A 15,553-nucleotide genomic window follows, 5' to 3' on the forward strand; every position below is an offset into this window, starting at 1 on the left:
TCTTATCTCATCCATGTATTTATTTATAAAATGCACAAGCCGGTTAAAATGATTGTTTTATCTAGAATTAATTACTTCAAGCAGGATTACATTAGCAACAGTGCCTGATTGATAACATACAGAGTAAAGTAAAGGACAATGTCAGATGTGTTGATTAAATGTCATGTGCAAACCCAGCTCTTTCTGACCAGATAACAAGCATTGTCAGTTTCGTTGATGTAGATAATGGCTGTTTTAACATTCCAAAGTTCAGACTGTAGGATTGATGGATCAACACCAGTGACACTTAGAAGTTCCATCCACACTTGCGAGTTTTACTTCTTTGTGTCGTCGAGTTTTTCACGTGCAAGTGCTGCAACTTTGACCACCTCTATGCAGTGTACGGTCCCTAATACATTGGATTTAGCTTGGCACAGTTTGGTTCTTCAAGTCAGCGCTGCCATGGAGCCAATGTCAGGGAAAGGCACCTAGGAAAGACAAGCTACACAATGCATGTATTGCATATATTCAGAAAAAGGAAGAAAACAAGTGAATTCATCACATCTAAAAGCGGCCTTATAATCAACATGTAAGGCCACTGAAATGCATGGAGTCAAAACAAATCATCCTTTACAAAGTGATTGCATACATCCAAACTACTGTTGCCTTGTACATTGTCACATCAGACTTGAGTGAGCTTCATCATCTAATCTAATAAACTACACAAAACTATCGGTCGTTGAATCATAGCAAGCATCTGCTGGTCAATACATTGCAACAAACTGGACACACACCATATATGGTGAAGCAAGTAGAATATGTCATGAAATACAACACTCAAAACTATGTACAAAAAGTCAATTATTTTGGCTGGATTGTTACACGCGAATCAACACGACAACAGGAAAAGCAACACAAGATCAAAGCATACACAGGCAATCATCTTGGCACACTACAAAACATTTGCTGGTCCAACAAATGCTTCCCTTTTGAATTCTACTGCAGCTATAGTATAAAAACACACTTGAAATACATATTTTATACACACACTATCTCATTTCTGTGCATAAAGCAGTACAAAGTGTTGAACGACATTAACACACACTGTGTGCTTGAATAATCAGTCTAGGCTTTCTATGGTTTAATCAACTGCACATTGAGTAATCTGAAAGCACAAAGAGAAAACAGAGCGCAGACTAAATTTTGTTTTGGGGAATTATATTCTCTACTGTTAAAAAAAAGTAGGTGGACAGATGGTGCAGTTGGCTGCAGAGAGACAATATAAAATAATGAAATGGAGGAGGTAGATATGGTGTCTCTACAACCAAGCATAGCTGCAGAGTTGATCATGATTCCTCCCTTCGGGACATTTATTAATTGGATCTCAGCGGATACGGCATGATTAATAATAATAATGCACTAAAAAAAAAAAAACTTCATTCAGCACTCTCACCGAACAATACTGAAAAAAGAACATTTCTACTGGTTTCAAAGCTGCTCTTTGGTTTTAGCGAGGATTGCAATGATACGTCGTTGAAAACTCGATTCAAGTGTTTCAAGTACCGTGATATCCGCAGTGTAACGCCGAGGCCACATTAGGGCGGATGTGTGCGTTGTTGAGTAGAACCCATCTATGGCTTTGGCTGGCGCTCATTTGGCTCTGTGACATCAACATCAACCCCAATAAATAACAACAAATGATGGTGACACAGTTCACGCCTACATCACACCACAGCGTGAATGTGGTTTACACTCTGTCAATGCAACGCGCGGGCGGGCGGGCGAGCTTTGGGGCCGGGAGGGTGGGGGGTTGGTTCCTATCTTAATCTATTATATGGCGTACATTGACCCCAAAAACATTGGACATATTGCTGCTTATCATGAAGGCACGTACAAAAATAAATCCTATAATTCCTCAAATCCTTGCTTCTGTTGGTGGCTTTTAAGCCTCGACAGCCGCCTGGCCGTTGCCGTGGTGCTTGTAGCCGTTGGCCTCTGCGTGGTTGAGCGCTTGCATCTCCTGGCCAGTTGCCCTCTTGTCTCGGGCCTCTTTTTCCCGCACCAGGGCTCTGCGGTGGAAAAACAGGTAGCCAGGCAACAGGAAGCCAGCCAATGAGAGGATCAGCAGGCCCACGTTGATCTGATTGGATCATAGAAATGTCTGTGTTAGTGCGGTGTTTGCCAACCTTTATTGAGCCAACGTCGAGGGGCAATTCAGAGTGTCCAATCAACCTGCCATGCATGTTTTTTTTTTTTTAAATGGGAGGAAACCGGAGTACCCGAAGAAAACCCACGCAGGCACGGGGAGAACATGCAAACTCCACACAGGAGGGCCGGGGGGGGGGGGATTCGAACCCCCGACCTCTGCACCGTGAAGCAGACGTGCTAAGCAGTCGACCACCGTGCCACCCGCTAATAACGTTCATTGGTCCAAATTATTTGAAAGGATGGATGACTGGCCAGTTTTCGAAGTTCCAAAGGGAAACCTGTCCTCACCCAGTGGGGGTTTCCTTTAAGGGGCCCGACCATGGCGATGAAGAGTGGCTGCTGGAGCAAGGCGACCACAGCGCTGATCATGGACTGGAGGCCTGTCAGTGTGCCGAAGTGGTTGGATGGGTAGCTATGATGGATGGCAGAAACAATGGTTACCAAAATAAAAATAAAAAAGGAATTATGCTCAACGCACGCTAGGAAAAACAAATGAGGAAGATTGCAAATGAAAGATGGCTTGGTTGAAATCGATTGGTTTGGTTTATCATTGAAACTCGAAAGGAGAAAGCAACATTTCTGCCTTTCCCAAGAGCAAAATGGATCCGAATTTTGTTTTCGTGTCATCCAAGCTGATCCTGGATCTAGAGGCGATACTCACACAGCAGCGTAGAGGCCTCCGCAGCAGGAATGGATGAAGCCTCGGACCATGGTGTGAAGGATGAAGGTCAGGATCTAGCAGACAGACGAGAAAAGAAGCCAACGTTGGCGGCCGACGCTTGACGCCCAACTGTGAGCGTTGTTGTATTTGTTTCACGTGTCTGCGCCACCTGAAGCGGCAGGCTGTCGATGAGGGAGCAGCATCCGAAAGCGATGAGCAGTAGGTTGGTGAGGATGAAGGCCCTCATGACGTTGGTCACCTTTTGGATTGTGCGGTCTCGCTTGGTTCCACTGGTCTGGCTGAGGGGACATGGGGCAGGCGTGTTAAAACCACCGATCATCCGGTCATTAGCCATCTGCCCACGCAGACTGAATGAAAAAATATGATCAGCGTCTGAAAGAAGTTTCATTTGGAAAATGATTATATTTATCAATATGTTCATATTAAATGATCATTATCATGGAACTGACAAACTTCAGGTTGGGAGATGACCACGCTACCACCTAGGCCATGCCGTGGATCATGTGATAATGCTAGTAAAAAATAAAAGCGAGCAAAAATGAGTAGACATTTTTTGGGGTGCCAAATGTTGGGATAGAAGAAGATCATCTTAAAAAAAAAAAAAAAAGGGAAAAAAGCTGCATTAAAGTGGATGTCAACCCCATTTTCTTCTTTACAATAATATGTTCTATGCGGCCGCACTTGTCATTTCCCTGAATGCCCTCATTATAATTCATCTAAAAGTGCAAGGCACTGGCCTCTGGACAGACAAAACATTTCCCCAAGATCCACTACCTCTTTTCACTTCCTGACGCAAAGGGCTTGTCTTCTTCACACTCCTTCATCTTCCAGTCCATGATGTAACCAATCAAAGGGCACGTGACCAGGCACAGCAGCTGCAGCGTGCCGAAGATGGATGAGTAGAAGCTCACTGAAAGAAAGTGTGTCAAGTCAAATTGTCATCCAAAATGAGGCATTTACGTGGCGTCTCTTGATCTTGCAGCTGCTCACCTTTCTTAGCACTCTCAATCACCAAGTCTTCCGATGCTGCAACGTGGGGGGGAAAAAAAAAAAAAGAACCCAGTCTGTCAGTAAAGTGAACTTGTCTTCTGGGAGGCCCAGCGACACTCACGGTGTTCTTCGCCGTGCGTCACCATGAACTCCAGCATCTTGTTCATGGCGCCCATGAAGAAGATGATTCTCAGCTGGGACATCCCCATCGTGACCAGGCTCCACAGGAAGATGGGGGAGAAGACAGAGCGGCGGAAGGGAACTGCGGCTTCAGACAGAAGAAAGACATGTTTTATTTCAAATAGCAAATGAAGTTAAATCACAGGCCAACTACTTTCTTAGGAACAACTGAACAATAGAATGAGATCCAAAACAGGTGTGGAATTTTGGCCTTCCACATGGGATACCGTTCGGATACAACCCAATAATAAAAACATGAATTAAAAACAAAGTTCTCTGATAATCTTTTATATCTCATTAGATTGTAAATGGGCGAAAGGTGAGTGTGACTACTTGATTTGCGTCGCGTGTGTTTGACCTACTGTGCCCAACGTTGCCTCCATTGGGAAGTTTTTCCACGGAGTGTTGGATGTCGCCATTTTTTTCCCTCAGTCTCTCTCCATCAACCTTCTCGTCTGATGACGGCAGTGTGAGGATCTTACTGTCACCCACAAAAACAAGACAAAGACAAAATAAAGTTGAGATTCATTTTGTCACATTTGGAGCACAACGAAATGCAGGACAGGACGTACTAACCTGTAATCAACTTCTTCGGGCGTCGGGAAACCTTCGGCGGGCCAGTTGATGAAGCAGTTAACAAAGACAAAGCCGGCCAGGCCCGCCCAGGACCACATGATCACCTCGAAGGACACGCCTGCATCGTAGATGACCTGGAGGGCAGGGGAGCGCAAAAAAATGTCTAAAAATTGAATCACATCTGGGATCTCAGTTCAAATACATCATAATCAGTAGAAATGATTTGATCAAATACGTGCAAATTTTAACGAAACATTAACTGTAGTTAGTAACAAAATGGCCGCCCACTGAGATGGCTAAAAGCGGGTGGATTTTGCAGTTTAACTCATACTCCACAAACCCAATATTAATCAGAATGTCGTGTTTCAACTAGTGGGCCTGCTTAGAACATATTTTTGAAAAAAATATGTTTGGGTTGACTTCCTATTTAAGTGGCACCATCATTTTCTTTACGTGCATGCTAGTTATTAAAAAGTTACCTTGACTCCAGGGAAGGTGACAGCAGATGAGGCATACGAGCCAATCATTAGAGACATGACGGTGGAACTCAGGGCACCAAACATATTGGGCAGCTGGTAACACAGAAGGATGGATAAAAAAAATATGCTGTTTATTTGTATTAGTAACCAAGAAACAGATTCTAGATCAACAGCTATTCTCTTATCTATCCATCTATCTATCTAGCTTTCTAGCTAGCTAGCTATCTGCTAGGGATGTAGCGATATCCAAATTTCACGGTACGATAATTATCACGATATTGTGGGGAGGTTGGAAATAATGTATATAAAGAGCTCAAGTTACTGTATAAAAGCTCACGATATTGTAGAAAATAAAATAGCTGTTTTTTTTTTGTTTTTTTTAAACATCACAATATTCTGTTTTTGGACACAATAACAGCATTCACAAAGAAATAGGCTTGGCCAATCGTGCGCTCCTATTGGCTCAGCAGCGCAAAGTATCATGGTCTATGTAGTTCACAATGCTGTGTTTGGCTGAAGCAGACCGACGAAGAAGGTGAAAAATATTTGCTGGTATGGCTAATGTATTTCACCTTTTATTGGTTACAACATAGTTTTGTTCATGTGAGCAATAATCTGTTTAATTTCTGTTTAATTTGGCTGTGTGGGTGTGTGTATGGTTTCTGTAAAACACAAAATACAAATACAAATAAAATAAAATAAACGAGCAGTTGCATGTAAATGTCTCTACAATGCTGATCAGCTGTGGTCTAAAACATACTGTAGATGGCATCAAATTAAACTGCACTAATAAACTAACCACAAGAGGGTGCTGGAACTACACAAAGGGAAAACAACGGGGTTTTAAACACATTTGCTGCGATTAATATCGTGGCATGACAATATTGTGGCAATTTTGATATATAATACAATCTTATTTATATAGCGCATTTCATAACAGCTAGAGCTGTAACAAAGCATTTTACAAACAAAACAATAAATGCACGATATTGCCTATATTGTGACATAGCTGCTGTATCTCACTCACTCTTTTTCTACCCCATCTGTCTTTCTTTCTTACCATCATCCATCTCTCGCTTGATTATGCTTCTATATTATCTGTTTCTTATATACTTAATTCTTGCATATTTTTGTATTCTCTTTTGTTTTCTATTTGACTCTATGCAGTGTCTCAAATCTCAATAAAATGAGTTGAGATTCACTGATGTTGATGTTGTCTTTTTCCTTCTTTCCCTTTTTTTCCCATTTGTTTCTGCACCTCTCATTATTTCATTCTTCCATCCATCCATTATCTGATCCACTTATCCTTACTAGGCGTGCTGGAGCCCAACCCAGCTGTCTTCAAGCCTTCTATCCTTTCAAAATATTTTGTTCGAAAGGTTTGCATGGATGACAATGTAATTTTTAAGTGTTGTCACCAGATAACAATCTATCCTCAGCTAAATGAAAGTCACTTCAATAACTGTATATTTGTTGTCATAAAGATCTTTGTCCAAAATTGTTAAATGAATGAACTTTTTTAACAAAATAATTAAACATAACTTTTTTCCTCGAGCTTTCGCTCTCCTTCTTTTGTTGTCCTTTTCTATTTATCTCTGTTCACTGTATCTTTTTCTTTCTTTCTTTGTATAATAGTGACCAGCAGGGGGCGGGCATCTTCTGTCTTTCTTTTTGTTTGGTGCCGGCATCTTCTGTGTGAGACAGCCAGCCAAACGGCACAATTTCATTTAAGTACAGCAGGTGTGCACCCAGTGACACTGTGAGTATGTCAGCAATTTGAACACTGTTACACTGGATGTCATGAGGACAGAAAGCAGCTGACTTCTAACCTGACTGGATGCTGACCTCGTATAACCGTGTCAGACTAAGCTATACCTCCACTCATGTTGAAGTTTCCACACATTCTCAGTAATGGCGGATTAAAAACGCTGATGATCATTGGCGGGAAAGAAAGGCTCGCACCAGGCACTAAGACATCACACATCAGGTTGACCTGTTTACAGTAATAAGCAGCTTAGCCCGCGCGACAAAGCCTCTATTGTGGCACCGGCACACTCAGTGTACTTTAATTACGCGTTTCTAGTGGGCCAATGACGATTATGAGATCACATGTGGTGGATTGTCGGTATGCTGCCCCACAAGGCCACTATTCTCACGAACTAACAATTACCTCCATGACCGGGTTTTGCCAACTCTTTGACTTCATCAGCTAGACTCCCTTTTATTCCACCTCTTTATAGATGTAGGTTCTAGAAGTGTTAATCAGGATTTAACACAGCAACTCTACAATACTACTCAAACCTACTTTGCATTTTGTTTCTATACCACTAGTCCTCATTAGGGACACGGGCGAGCTAGAGCCTATCCCAGCTGATAGCCACGGGGTACACCCTGGATTGCTCGTCAATGACTACAGTCAATCACAGTCTCCACCACTCGTCTGTTCTGCTGGCTTGCTCTCCCATAGGCTAGGTAAGCTTCAAGCACCTGGTAGGCCCAAGTAGTCTCCCATTGAAGTAACAAACAGGCCTGACCCTACTTAGTTTCAGAGAGGTCAAACTAGCATGCACCGATACCACTTTTTTTCTGATTAAGTTCTTGCCGTGACAGAGTACCCGTACGTGATGTTTTTTTTTTTTGCCGATTTGAAAAGTGTTAATGTTGGCCGATTGCGGTCAGCCCTACTTAATAATGATAAGAGCAAAAGTAAGAGCAGACACGGAGAGTTACAAAAACTTCCAGGAAGTTAACGGTGTTAGAAAGCCGAAAGACGTGAAATGTCAATGTTTTCCAAGTGTGTGTGTGTGTTCTTGGCTGCTGTCCGACGATGACCTTGGGGACAAGAGTGAGAGCTGACACAAGGATGATGATGGTGGTGGTTAAACAGGAAATGTAAAGCTTTCCTGAAGATGTCGGAGGGGCAGAGAACACCAGTCCTCATTCATGGCTTCTGAGAATGGACATAGTTGAAGGCCATGAGCGGTTTTAGCGCAGCGCCATTATATCGAAGGTCGGCGAGAGGGCCCTCAGCGCACAGGGAAGTTTTGTGCCTTTTACTAATGTTGACGCAAAGTTATTCCAGCCTTGTGAGCTTTAACAGCTGATGTCTGCAGCAAGATAAAGTGTGTCTGCACTCATCTAGTACATTTGTGTCTGGCATTGACAGTGTTAAGTGACGTACTGAGGCTCACAAGGGTCAACCGGGGAAGAGAGGTTAGTCCCGAATGGAGAGTTGCCTGCTCACTTGTCGCCAACAATTACCTCAAGCTCTGCTCCTGGTGGGCTCACTCACCTGAGCCTTGTACGACCCTTGCAGTGACTTTAATCACCACTAATCAATCAAGACAGTGGGCCAAATTTCAGGTTGAGTTATGCAACACTGGATTCTAAGGGGAAGTGGAATTCAATGGAAAAAAAGGGTTCTCGGATTAGTAATAATTAAGGATGAAAGGAGTGTAAATGAGTAAGGACGGAAATAACCCCATAAAGCGGAGACTCCCCTTAAGGCTAAACAATCCTAATTTGGATCAGCACAACGATTCTGGATGTGTATCTAACGTAAATCACTTAGCCTTTGGTTCATGCTGAGGTTACTACGGGTTGTCATCAAGCAATCCTAGATGAACAATTTGATTGATTGTGCTGGAAACGGGAGAGATGCTTTTGATGTTCCACACCAACTTTCACGCCGTCGCCGAGTTGGGACACTGCCTACATGGAAATCCGATGAGTGAACCACTACAACATCATCCATCCATCCATCCATCAATCCATTATCTATACCCCTTTATCCTCACAAAGGTCGCAGCGATGTAAAAAAATATTACTGTAATATGATTGCTAGCTACTATTGGTAGTATTTTATTTGTAACAACAACTTTGGCTTTTGATCCGATGTGTAACTGAGTTTTCTGCTGTTTTCCGGTGTCTACTGTATATAGTAATTTGTGTTGTAATTTATTGCTTTCACTTGTTATACTATTGGTATTGTTATTGTAATGTAAAGTGCTTTGTTACAGCTGTATCTGTTATGAAATGCGGTATCTACATAAAGTTGTATTGAATTGTAATGTATTTAATGTTTGTCTAATTTTTCATAGCACCACAGATTAAAAAAAAAAAAACGGCACTGCTGAGAAAGTATGGAAATGGCAAAATGTGCTATTTATTGCAATGTAGAAAAAAATCCTAAATCCACATCTTAATCAGTTTCTCGGTTAATAATAACAAAGTCCCATAGTGGGAATTTTTTGATTTGACAGCTGCGGCCCCTCTCCCAGAGGTCCCAGTGGGAAACACCAAACGACAGCTGATTAGTGCAGACCATGTTAAAAAACTCTCACTCGTACCTCGCCCCCCATCCGCTACTCCACATGCGTACAAAAAAGATGAGATTTTTTTCGAAAAACAACAACATGAGACTTCTAAAATTTGTTGACCCTGAGTGACTTAACAGAGGCTCCTCAATGCTTCCCTGCAGTGTTTTTTTTTTCTTAATATTTGCTGAGCGCCGGGAATAGCGACAGCTCTTGTAATACAGTGAAAGAACACATTTTCCCCCCCCCACTGTTGTGTGGTAAAACAGGCCCATGGAGGGAATTCCACAGCAGCTAAGACTGTGCACGAGAGGCCTGCAGTGCCAATGTGAAGTGTAAAAGACAAACCAAGCGTGATCATTTGACACACCTGAAAGGTATGCTGGAGGGTGTGTGCTTCTGCTAATGCATTGGCGGGAAAGCGTCGTTTCTAAAGAGAGACACTTCCGACATTGGCCAACTGTGACAGACGCTTACCCCCTGAGGCGTCGGGCTGGCTGTCGGCACATCACGCTGGAAAAATACACCGCAACGACAGACAGCGGCGCTGACCATTAAAATACCTTCTGCCCATGCGTGAGATGTAATACCCTTCCATACCATCGGCGGCGGTAGTCACTATTTCTCATTGTTTGAAAAATCCAACCGAAAAGCTATTGGCCGGGGGCGGATTATGAAAACGTAAACAATGCATTCAGCTATATTCTTCGCTCACGATGAACTCCCACGCAAAGTAAACCCTCACGTTCTTGACACGGTATCGTGAAATACTTAAATTGTCAACCCTCGCTCTTGTATTTGTAAGGCGTGCTCACTGTTTATCCCCATTTGTCACTTCTCGTTTGTGCTCCGAGCCCTGATTTGATATCTAACAGCCAATCGGTGACTAAATGTCACAGCTTGCTACGCCGATGTCACGACTCGCCACGGCGACGCCACGACTCGCGACGCCGATTCAACACGCTCAAACGCCCACAGACGCTTCCCGACGGGTTACGACGCTACGACGGTGGTCACGACACCAATCAGACGGCGCAATCAGACGCCACGACGCTTCACAACCTCCGACGTCGGTGTATCTAGGCCTTAAGTGAAGTAACCTTGACCTTGTTTGAACTATTCAAAAGAAGTCTGTTTTTAACTAATATTTCTTGCGCTTCTTTAATTTAACAGATAGAATTATGCGGTTTAAAATAAATATGAAAATGGTATGTTAACAAAATAAATGGAAAGTATGCGTCTTTGAGAGAATGTTATCTGTACCTAAGGCTGGAGGATTAATCGATTTTATGGAGTAATTCAAATTTATTTGTCAGTACGATTGTTTTGTTATTTTGAAACTGCGTAGAGTGGCTTGCGTAGTTCAAAGCGTATCCCACTGCTTGCACTAACAATGTAATAAGCCAGTGTTACCAAATTAGTGACTTTGTCACTAGATTTAGCAACTTTTCTGACCACTCTAGTGAGTAATTTAATTTCATTCTTGGAAAAATAATTGTTTCAAAGCTTGTTTCGTAGCAGGAAAACTGAATCAGATGCCAGTAAGGCAACATAACAAAAAGCAAAACTTGTTTTGATTGTCATTTGCTTTTTAATATTGTGAAGGGGAATACTATTAAAATTGGAAATCATATATTTGTAGAAAAGAATGGAGATTTTAGTTTATGGTTACATCACCCATCCCTACCTGTACTATTTATCTTTGTGTATGTTTTAGCACCACCTTAGCTGCTCATATTAGCCGCAGGTTGACAAGCTAGTATGTGTGTTGCTCTGAGAATAATTGCTTCAGCTTCACTGCTAACGTTAGCTGCTTACACTACCTGCAATTTAACTGGCTATATGTTTGAGTAGTGGATAATACTATTTAGTTTTGATATGGTATGCAGCTACCATGTGAGACAGTGAAGCTAATGTATTTCCCAGTGTGGCTAAAGTAAAGCATAGAAACTGAGAAGCAGTGAGAAGCAGTTTCCCTACTAACTGGAACTGAAAGGTCTCATTCATGGACAGCAAACTGTTGGTATTTGTGCGAGATCCCTCCAATCAGGATGTGACGTGAGCCGCTAACTCCTCCAAACAACAATAACAACACTGTGGACATCATTCAGTTCTAGACGGTCAGGAGGGGAAGACTCAATCAAAGGTCAAACAGGGACAACTCTGTATGTGTGTGCGTGTAGTCAGAATCAGACTAATCTTTGTTGGCCAGGTATGTTAATCTGTAAAAACACATAAGGAATTTGTCTCGGGCAGTTTGAATTACTCTAGTATTGCAGCATACTATAGCAACTATAACAAAAAGAACATTGAGGATGTCATAAGCAACGTAAGGATAGCATTAGTGTGGTAGTACCGAACAATGCCAACTGTGAAAACGATGCAAAGACTCATCAAGCAATATAAAGTGAACAATAGCACGGCAATTGTGATACAATGACAATTGTACAAATGATGCAGTCTTTGAGCTCTTAAAAGTGTCCATTAATGTGGAACAGACATCAACAACAGTTTCAGAGTGTCGAAGCTAGAAAAATGAATACGCAAAATTGGCAAAAAATGTCAAAATGCCACTATGGAATTGTGAGTCAACTGTTTAGGGAGTTAATGACAGGAGGGAAGAAGCTACTGGAATGTCTGCTGGTCTTGATGTATATAGTTTGATAGCTCCTACCTAAGGGAAGTAGCTGGAAGACGTTTGAAAAGGATATGGAGAGTCTAAGAGAATTTTGCCTGCCCTTGCTCTGAAAAGCCTCATAACAATCCTGATCATTTGAATCGGGTGTGTTGAAGGAGGGAGCCATCTAAAACAGGCTGGATAGGGGGTCTTGAGGACCAGACCTGAAAACCCCTGGTGTAGAGGGAGGAGACCAGTGGCGCTAAAAGCCACAGATAGACCATTCCAACGTTGGCCAACAGTGACAGAGGCTTACCCCCTGTTGCGTCCGGCCGGCTGTTGGCACGTCACGCTGGAAAAACACACCGCAACGCCAGACAGCGACCACTGAAGTACCTTCTGCGCATGCATAAGATGGAATAGCCTTCCATACCATCGGCGGCGGTAGTCACTATTTCTCATGGAAAAATCCAAACGTACAACGTAAACAATGCATTCAGCTATATCTTCGCTCACAATGAACTCCATCAACATCACTTTCTTGTTCTCTTGTACTTGAAGAAGATTAAGGCAGCAAAGGCGTGCTCACTGTTTATCCACATTTTTCACTTCCCGTTGGTGCTCCGAGCGCTGATTTGCTCGCTAACAGCCAATCAGACTGACCAAATGTCACGACTGGCGACGCCGATTCAACATGTGTAAACGCCTCCAAGACGCTTCCTGACGAGTTACGACACTACGACGGTGGTCACTACACCAATCAGACGACGCATTCAGACGCCGCGACGCTTCACGACCTCCGACGTCGGTTTGGTCTATCTAGGCCTTAAGATGCATCCTTGGAAGGGCCCGGTTCTGATGATGCGAGTGGATGATGTTGTCTCCCTCAGCCCCATCTGCTGTGTCCTGCCCGCCAAGAAGCTGTAGATTCAGTGGCAGATGACAGGAGAGACGCTTAACTGAAGGAGCTTCGAGGAGAGGAATTCCAGGATGATGGTGTTGAACGCAGAGCAGAAGTCCACAAAAGAGATCCTTGTTTAGGTAACTGTGCCATTGAGGTGTTCCAAGATGAGGTCTAGCTTCATGTTGCCTGCATCATACAATGACCTGTTTGCACGGTAGGCAAACTGCAGGGGGTCCAGAAGGGGTCCTGTGATGCTCTGTTGGTGGTCTAGCACGAGGCATTCCTCCTCAGGACCTCTTGACCACAGGTGTCAAGAGTGACAGGCCTGTAGACATTCAGTCCCCATATTGCAGGTTTCTTTGGAACTGGGATATTGGTGAAGCGTTTGAAGGAGAATGGGACTTTACACAGCTCCAAAACCTGTTGAATATCTGGATGGAGCCTGGAGCTATACTGGTCACCGCAGACTTTTAAGCAGGAGGGAGGAACATGATCAGGCCGAGCCAGTTTTTTTCCCTTCTTGCTTGAGAGCTATCTCGCATCCTATTTATGAATGGTGAAGGCAGAAGAGGGGGTCAGAGGTGTGATAGAAGTCATTGGTGCTTGGGCTGGGCGGGTGTGAGGTGTCAGCCAGTCCCTCATTGTTCTTCTTGTGGGGGATGGTGACTAATTTCAGACCTTTCCAGACGGACGCAGAGACTTAGCAGTAAACTGTTTTTTCAGATTATCTGCATAGCTTCTCTTGGCAATTGTTAACGTGATCCATACATAGCCTTTTAATGTTGTCCAAATGTGCCAGCTGAACCATGGTTTGTTGTTGTTGAACATGCGGAACATCTCTGTTAGAACACGCACGTCTTCACAAAAAATGATGAGGAATGCCACAGTTTATCTAAGATGCCTTCTGAAGACACTCCAATCTGTGCAGTCCAAACAGTCCTGTAGTGCCATTTTAGCTTCATTATTCACTGTTTTCACTGCGGGCCCCTCACATTTAAATTTGTAAATTAAGCAGCGATCAACAAACCCAAAGCTGCAGAGGCAACAGATCGATATGAGTCTTTCAGCGTGGTATAAAAGTGGTCCAGAATGTTGCTTTCCCTGGTGGGACAAGGAATGTGCTGCTTATATCTAAGACGTTCATGTTCAAGTTTTGTTCCAATTATGTCCCCAAGCACACTCTAACAACAGTTGGGTTAAAAATAACACAATTTGGGGTCAAAAAAGGACCGATCCATACTTGGGTCAATTTGAGCCAACTTTCTGGGTTGTTTTCTGCTAAAACTTTGGGAATCGATTATTCCATCGATTCCTTTGGGAATCCTTGGATTAAAAAAATAAAACATCCTAACTTTTACCCATCATAATACTACAGTGGTGGGTGTCCAGGCGATCAAGCCACCAGCTCGTCACACGTTTACGTCCCACATTCTTGTTTCCAAGTGACCCAGTTCCACTTCGCAGTAATGATATAAATTTAATGTGGTCAATATTTAGGGAAAAACAACAACTCCAAACCCTGGGTATAATCCATTAATGGATTGAATTGATCGATTTGTTGCTGAAAGAGTGGGACGTGTGTCCGGCCATCCTCATCAACAAATGTACGTGCGGAAACACGAAACATTGTTTCTCGGCATCTCAAATATGGTTTTAAAATTTCTGATGAATTGTTTTGAGGCAAATATTTTTGTGTGGAAATATTTTTGTGGTCAACACAACCAAGTTGCTCGACTTTTTTCCCCAGCCCGACTTGCAACGCCCTGGATTCAGGGTGTACGCTACCTCACGCTACAATTTACTCCAGTGCCTACGCTCACTAAAACTGATTTGTATTAAGCAAAGTATCTTGATTTTAATCTTACTAGCTCCCGAGTGGAGTAGCCGGACGCTCATTCAAGTCCAATGTCATCTGCCAATATTCAGCTTTGAATCTTCTTATTTATTTCGTGTCCATTTTTATGTGTACCGAAACACGTGAACACATTACACAACCACATGTATGAAGACAGAATTGATTAGATGCAGACAGATGTGCAAAACAGAGAGAAAAGGGACGGGCAGGAGTCACGGGGCTAAAAGAGGAGAAAGCGTGGCCTTGACCGTTTGAAATAGAGGTGAGTGGGCCGTGAGCTGGAGGGCGGAGGGTGTGTGGCTGAACGAGGGCCGCCATTGGTGGAGAGGAGGGGATGGAAACAGACGCTGCTGCGGGGACTGTACAAACCAAAATACTTGCCAAGCAACGGGAGGCGCAGCTACATTAAAATGCGCTTGACGACTGTTCTTAGCAGCTGACACATCACACGCGAGAACACGTGTATGTTGTAAATGTAAACACAACACACACTGTTGCCTCAGCTGAGGCAAACAGAGGCCGAGGCCACGCTAGCTACCAAAACTTTCCAGAGAAAAGAACACAGGGCTGGTTTTCTCAGTGTAGCGCTTATGCAACGCAGACACTTGAGGCTTTGGCGGGTTTAACACAAGCAGCTGTCAAAAAGTACATTTTAGCGTCACTTCGGCCTCACGCGGAAGATCGGCATGCGCTTGACTCGAAACACGTGTGCTATTGAAAACATTACATGATGCTTTTTCGGCCTTTGCGTTCAGGACACTTGTCCT

General features: G+C 43.2%; 1 protein-coding gene across 2 annotated transcripts in view; it reads right to left on the reverse strand.

Annotated features, from left to right (window-relative positions):
• slc43a1a (solute carrier family 43 member 1a) overlaps positions 1–15,553 on the reverse strand; it is a 28,786-nt gene continuing 13,233 nt past the window's right edge. For both annotated transcript variants that reach the window (XM_086020189.1, XM_086020179.1), the window contains 10 exons: positions 5,095–5,187; positions 4,616–4,749; positions 4,402–4,520; positions 3,981–4,127; positions 3,860–3,895; positions 3,644–3,779; positions 3,018–3,147; positions 2,849–2,922; positions 2,476–2,599; positions 1–2,119 (listed from right to left, as the gene is read on the reverse strand). In XM_086020189.1, coding sequence (XP_085876315.1) covers positions 1,922–2,119; positions 2,476–2,599; positions 2,849–2,922; positions 3,018–3,147; positions 3,644–3,779; positions 3,860–3,895; positions 3,981–4,127; positions 4,402–4,520; positions 4,616–4,749; positions 5,095–5,187 — 1,191 coding nt within the window. In that variant the 3' untranslated portion in view covers positions 1–1,921. The remainder of the gene's footprint in view (positions 2,120–2,475; positions 2,600–2,848; positions 2,923–3,017; positions 3,148–3,643; positions 3,780–3,859; positions 3,896–3,980; positions 4,128–4,401; positions 4,521–4,615; positions 4,750–5,094; positions 5,188–15,553) is intronic.

The sequence above is a fragment of the Filicampus tigris genome, chromosome 2, assembly GCF_054856515.1.
Source record: "Filicampus tigris isolate MCC_2025a chromosome 2, RoL_Ftig_1.0, whole genome shotgun sequence".
Classification (NCBI taxonomy): Eukaryota; Metazoa; Chordata; class Actinopteri; order Syngnathiformes; family Syngnathidae; genus Filicampus; species Filicampus tigris.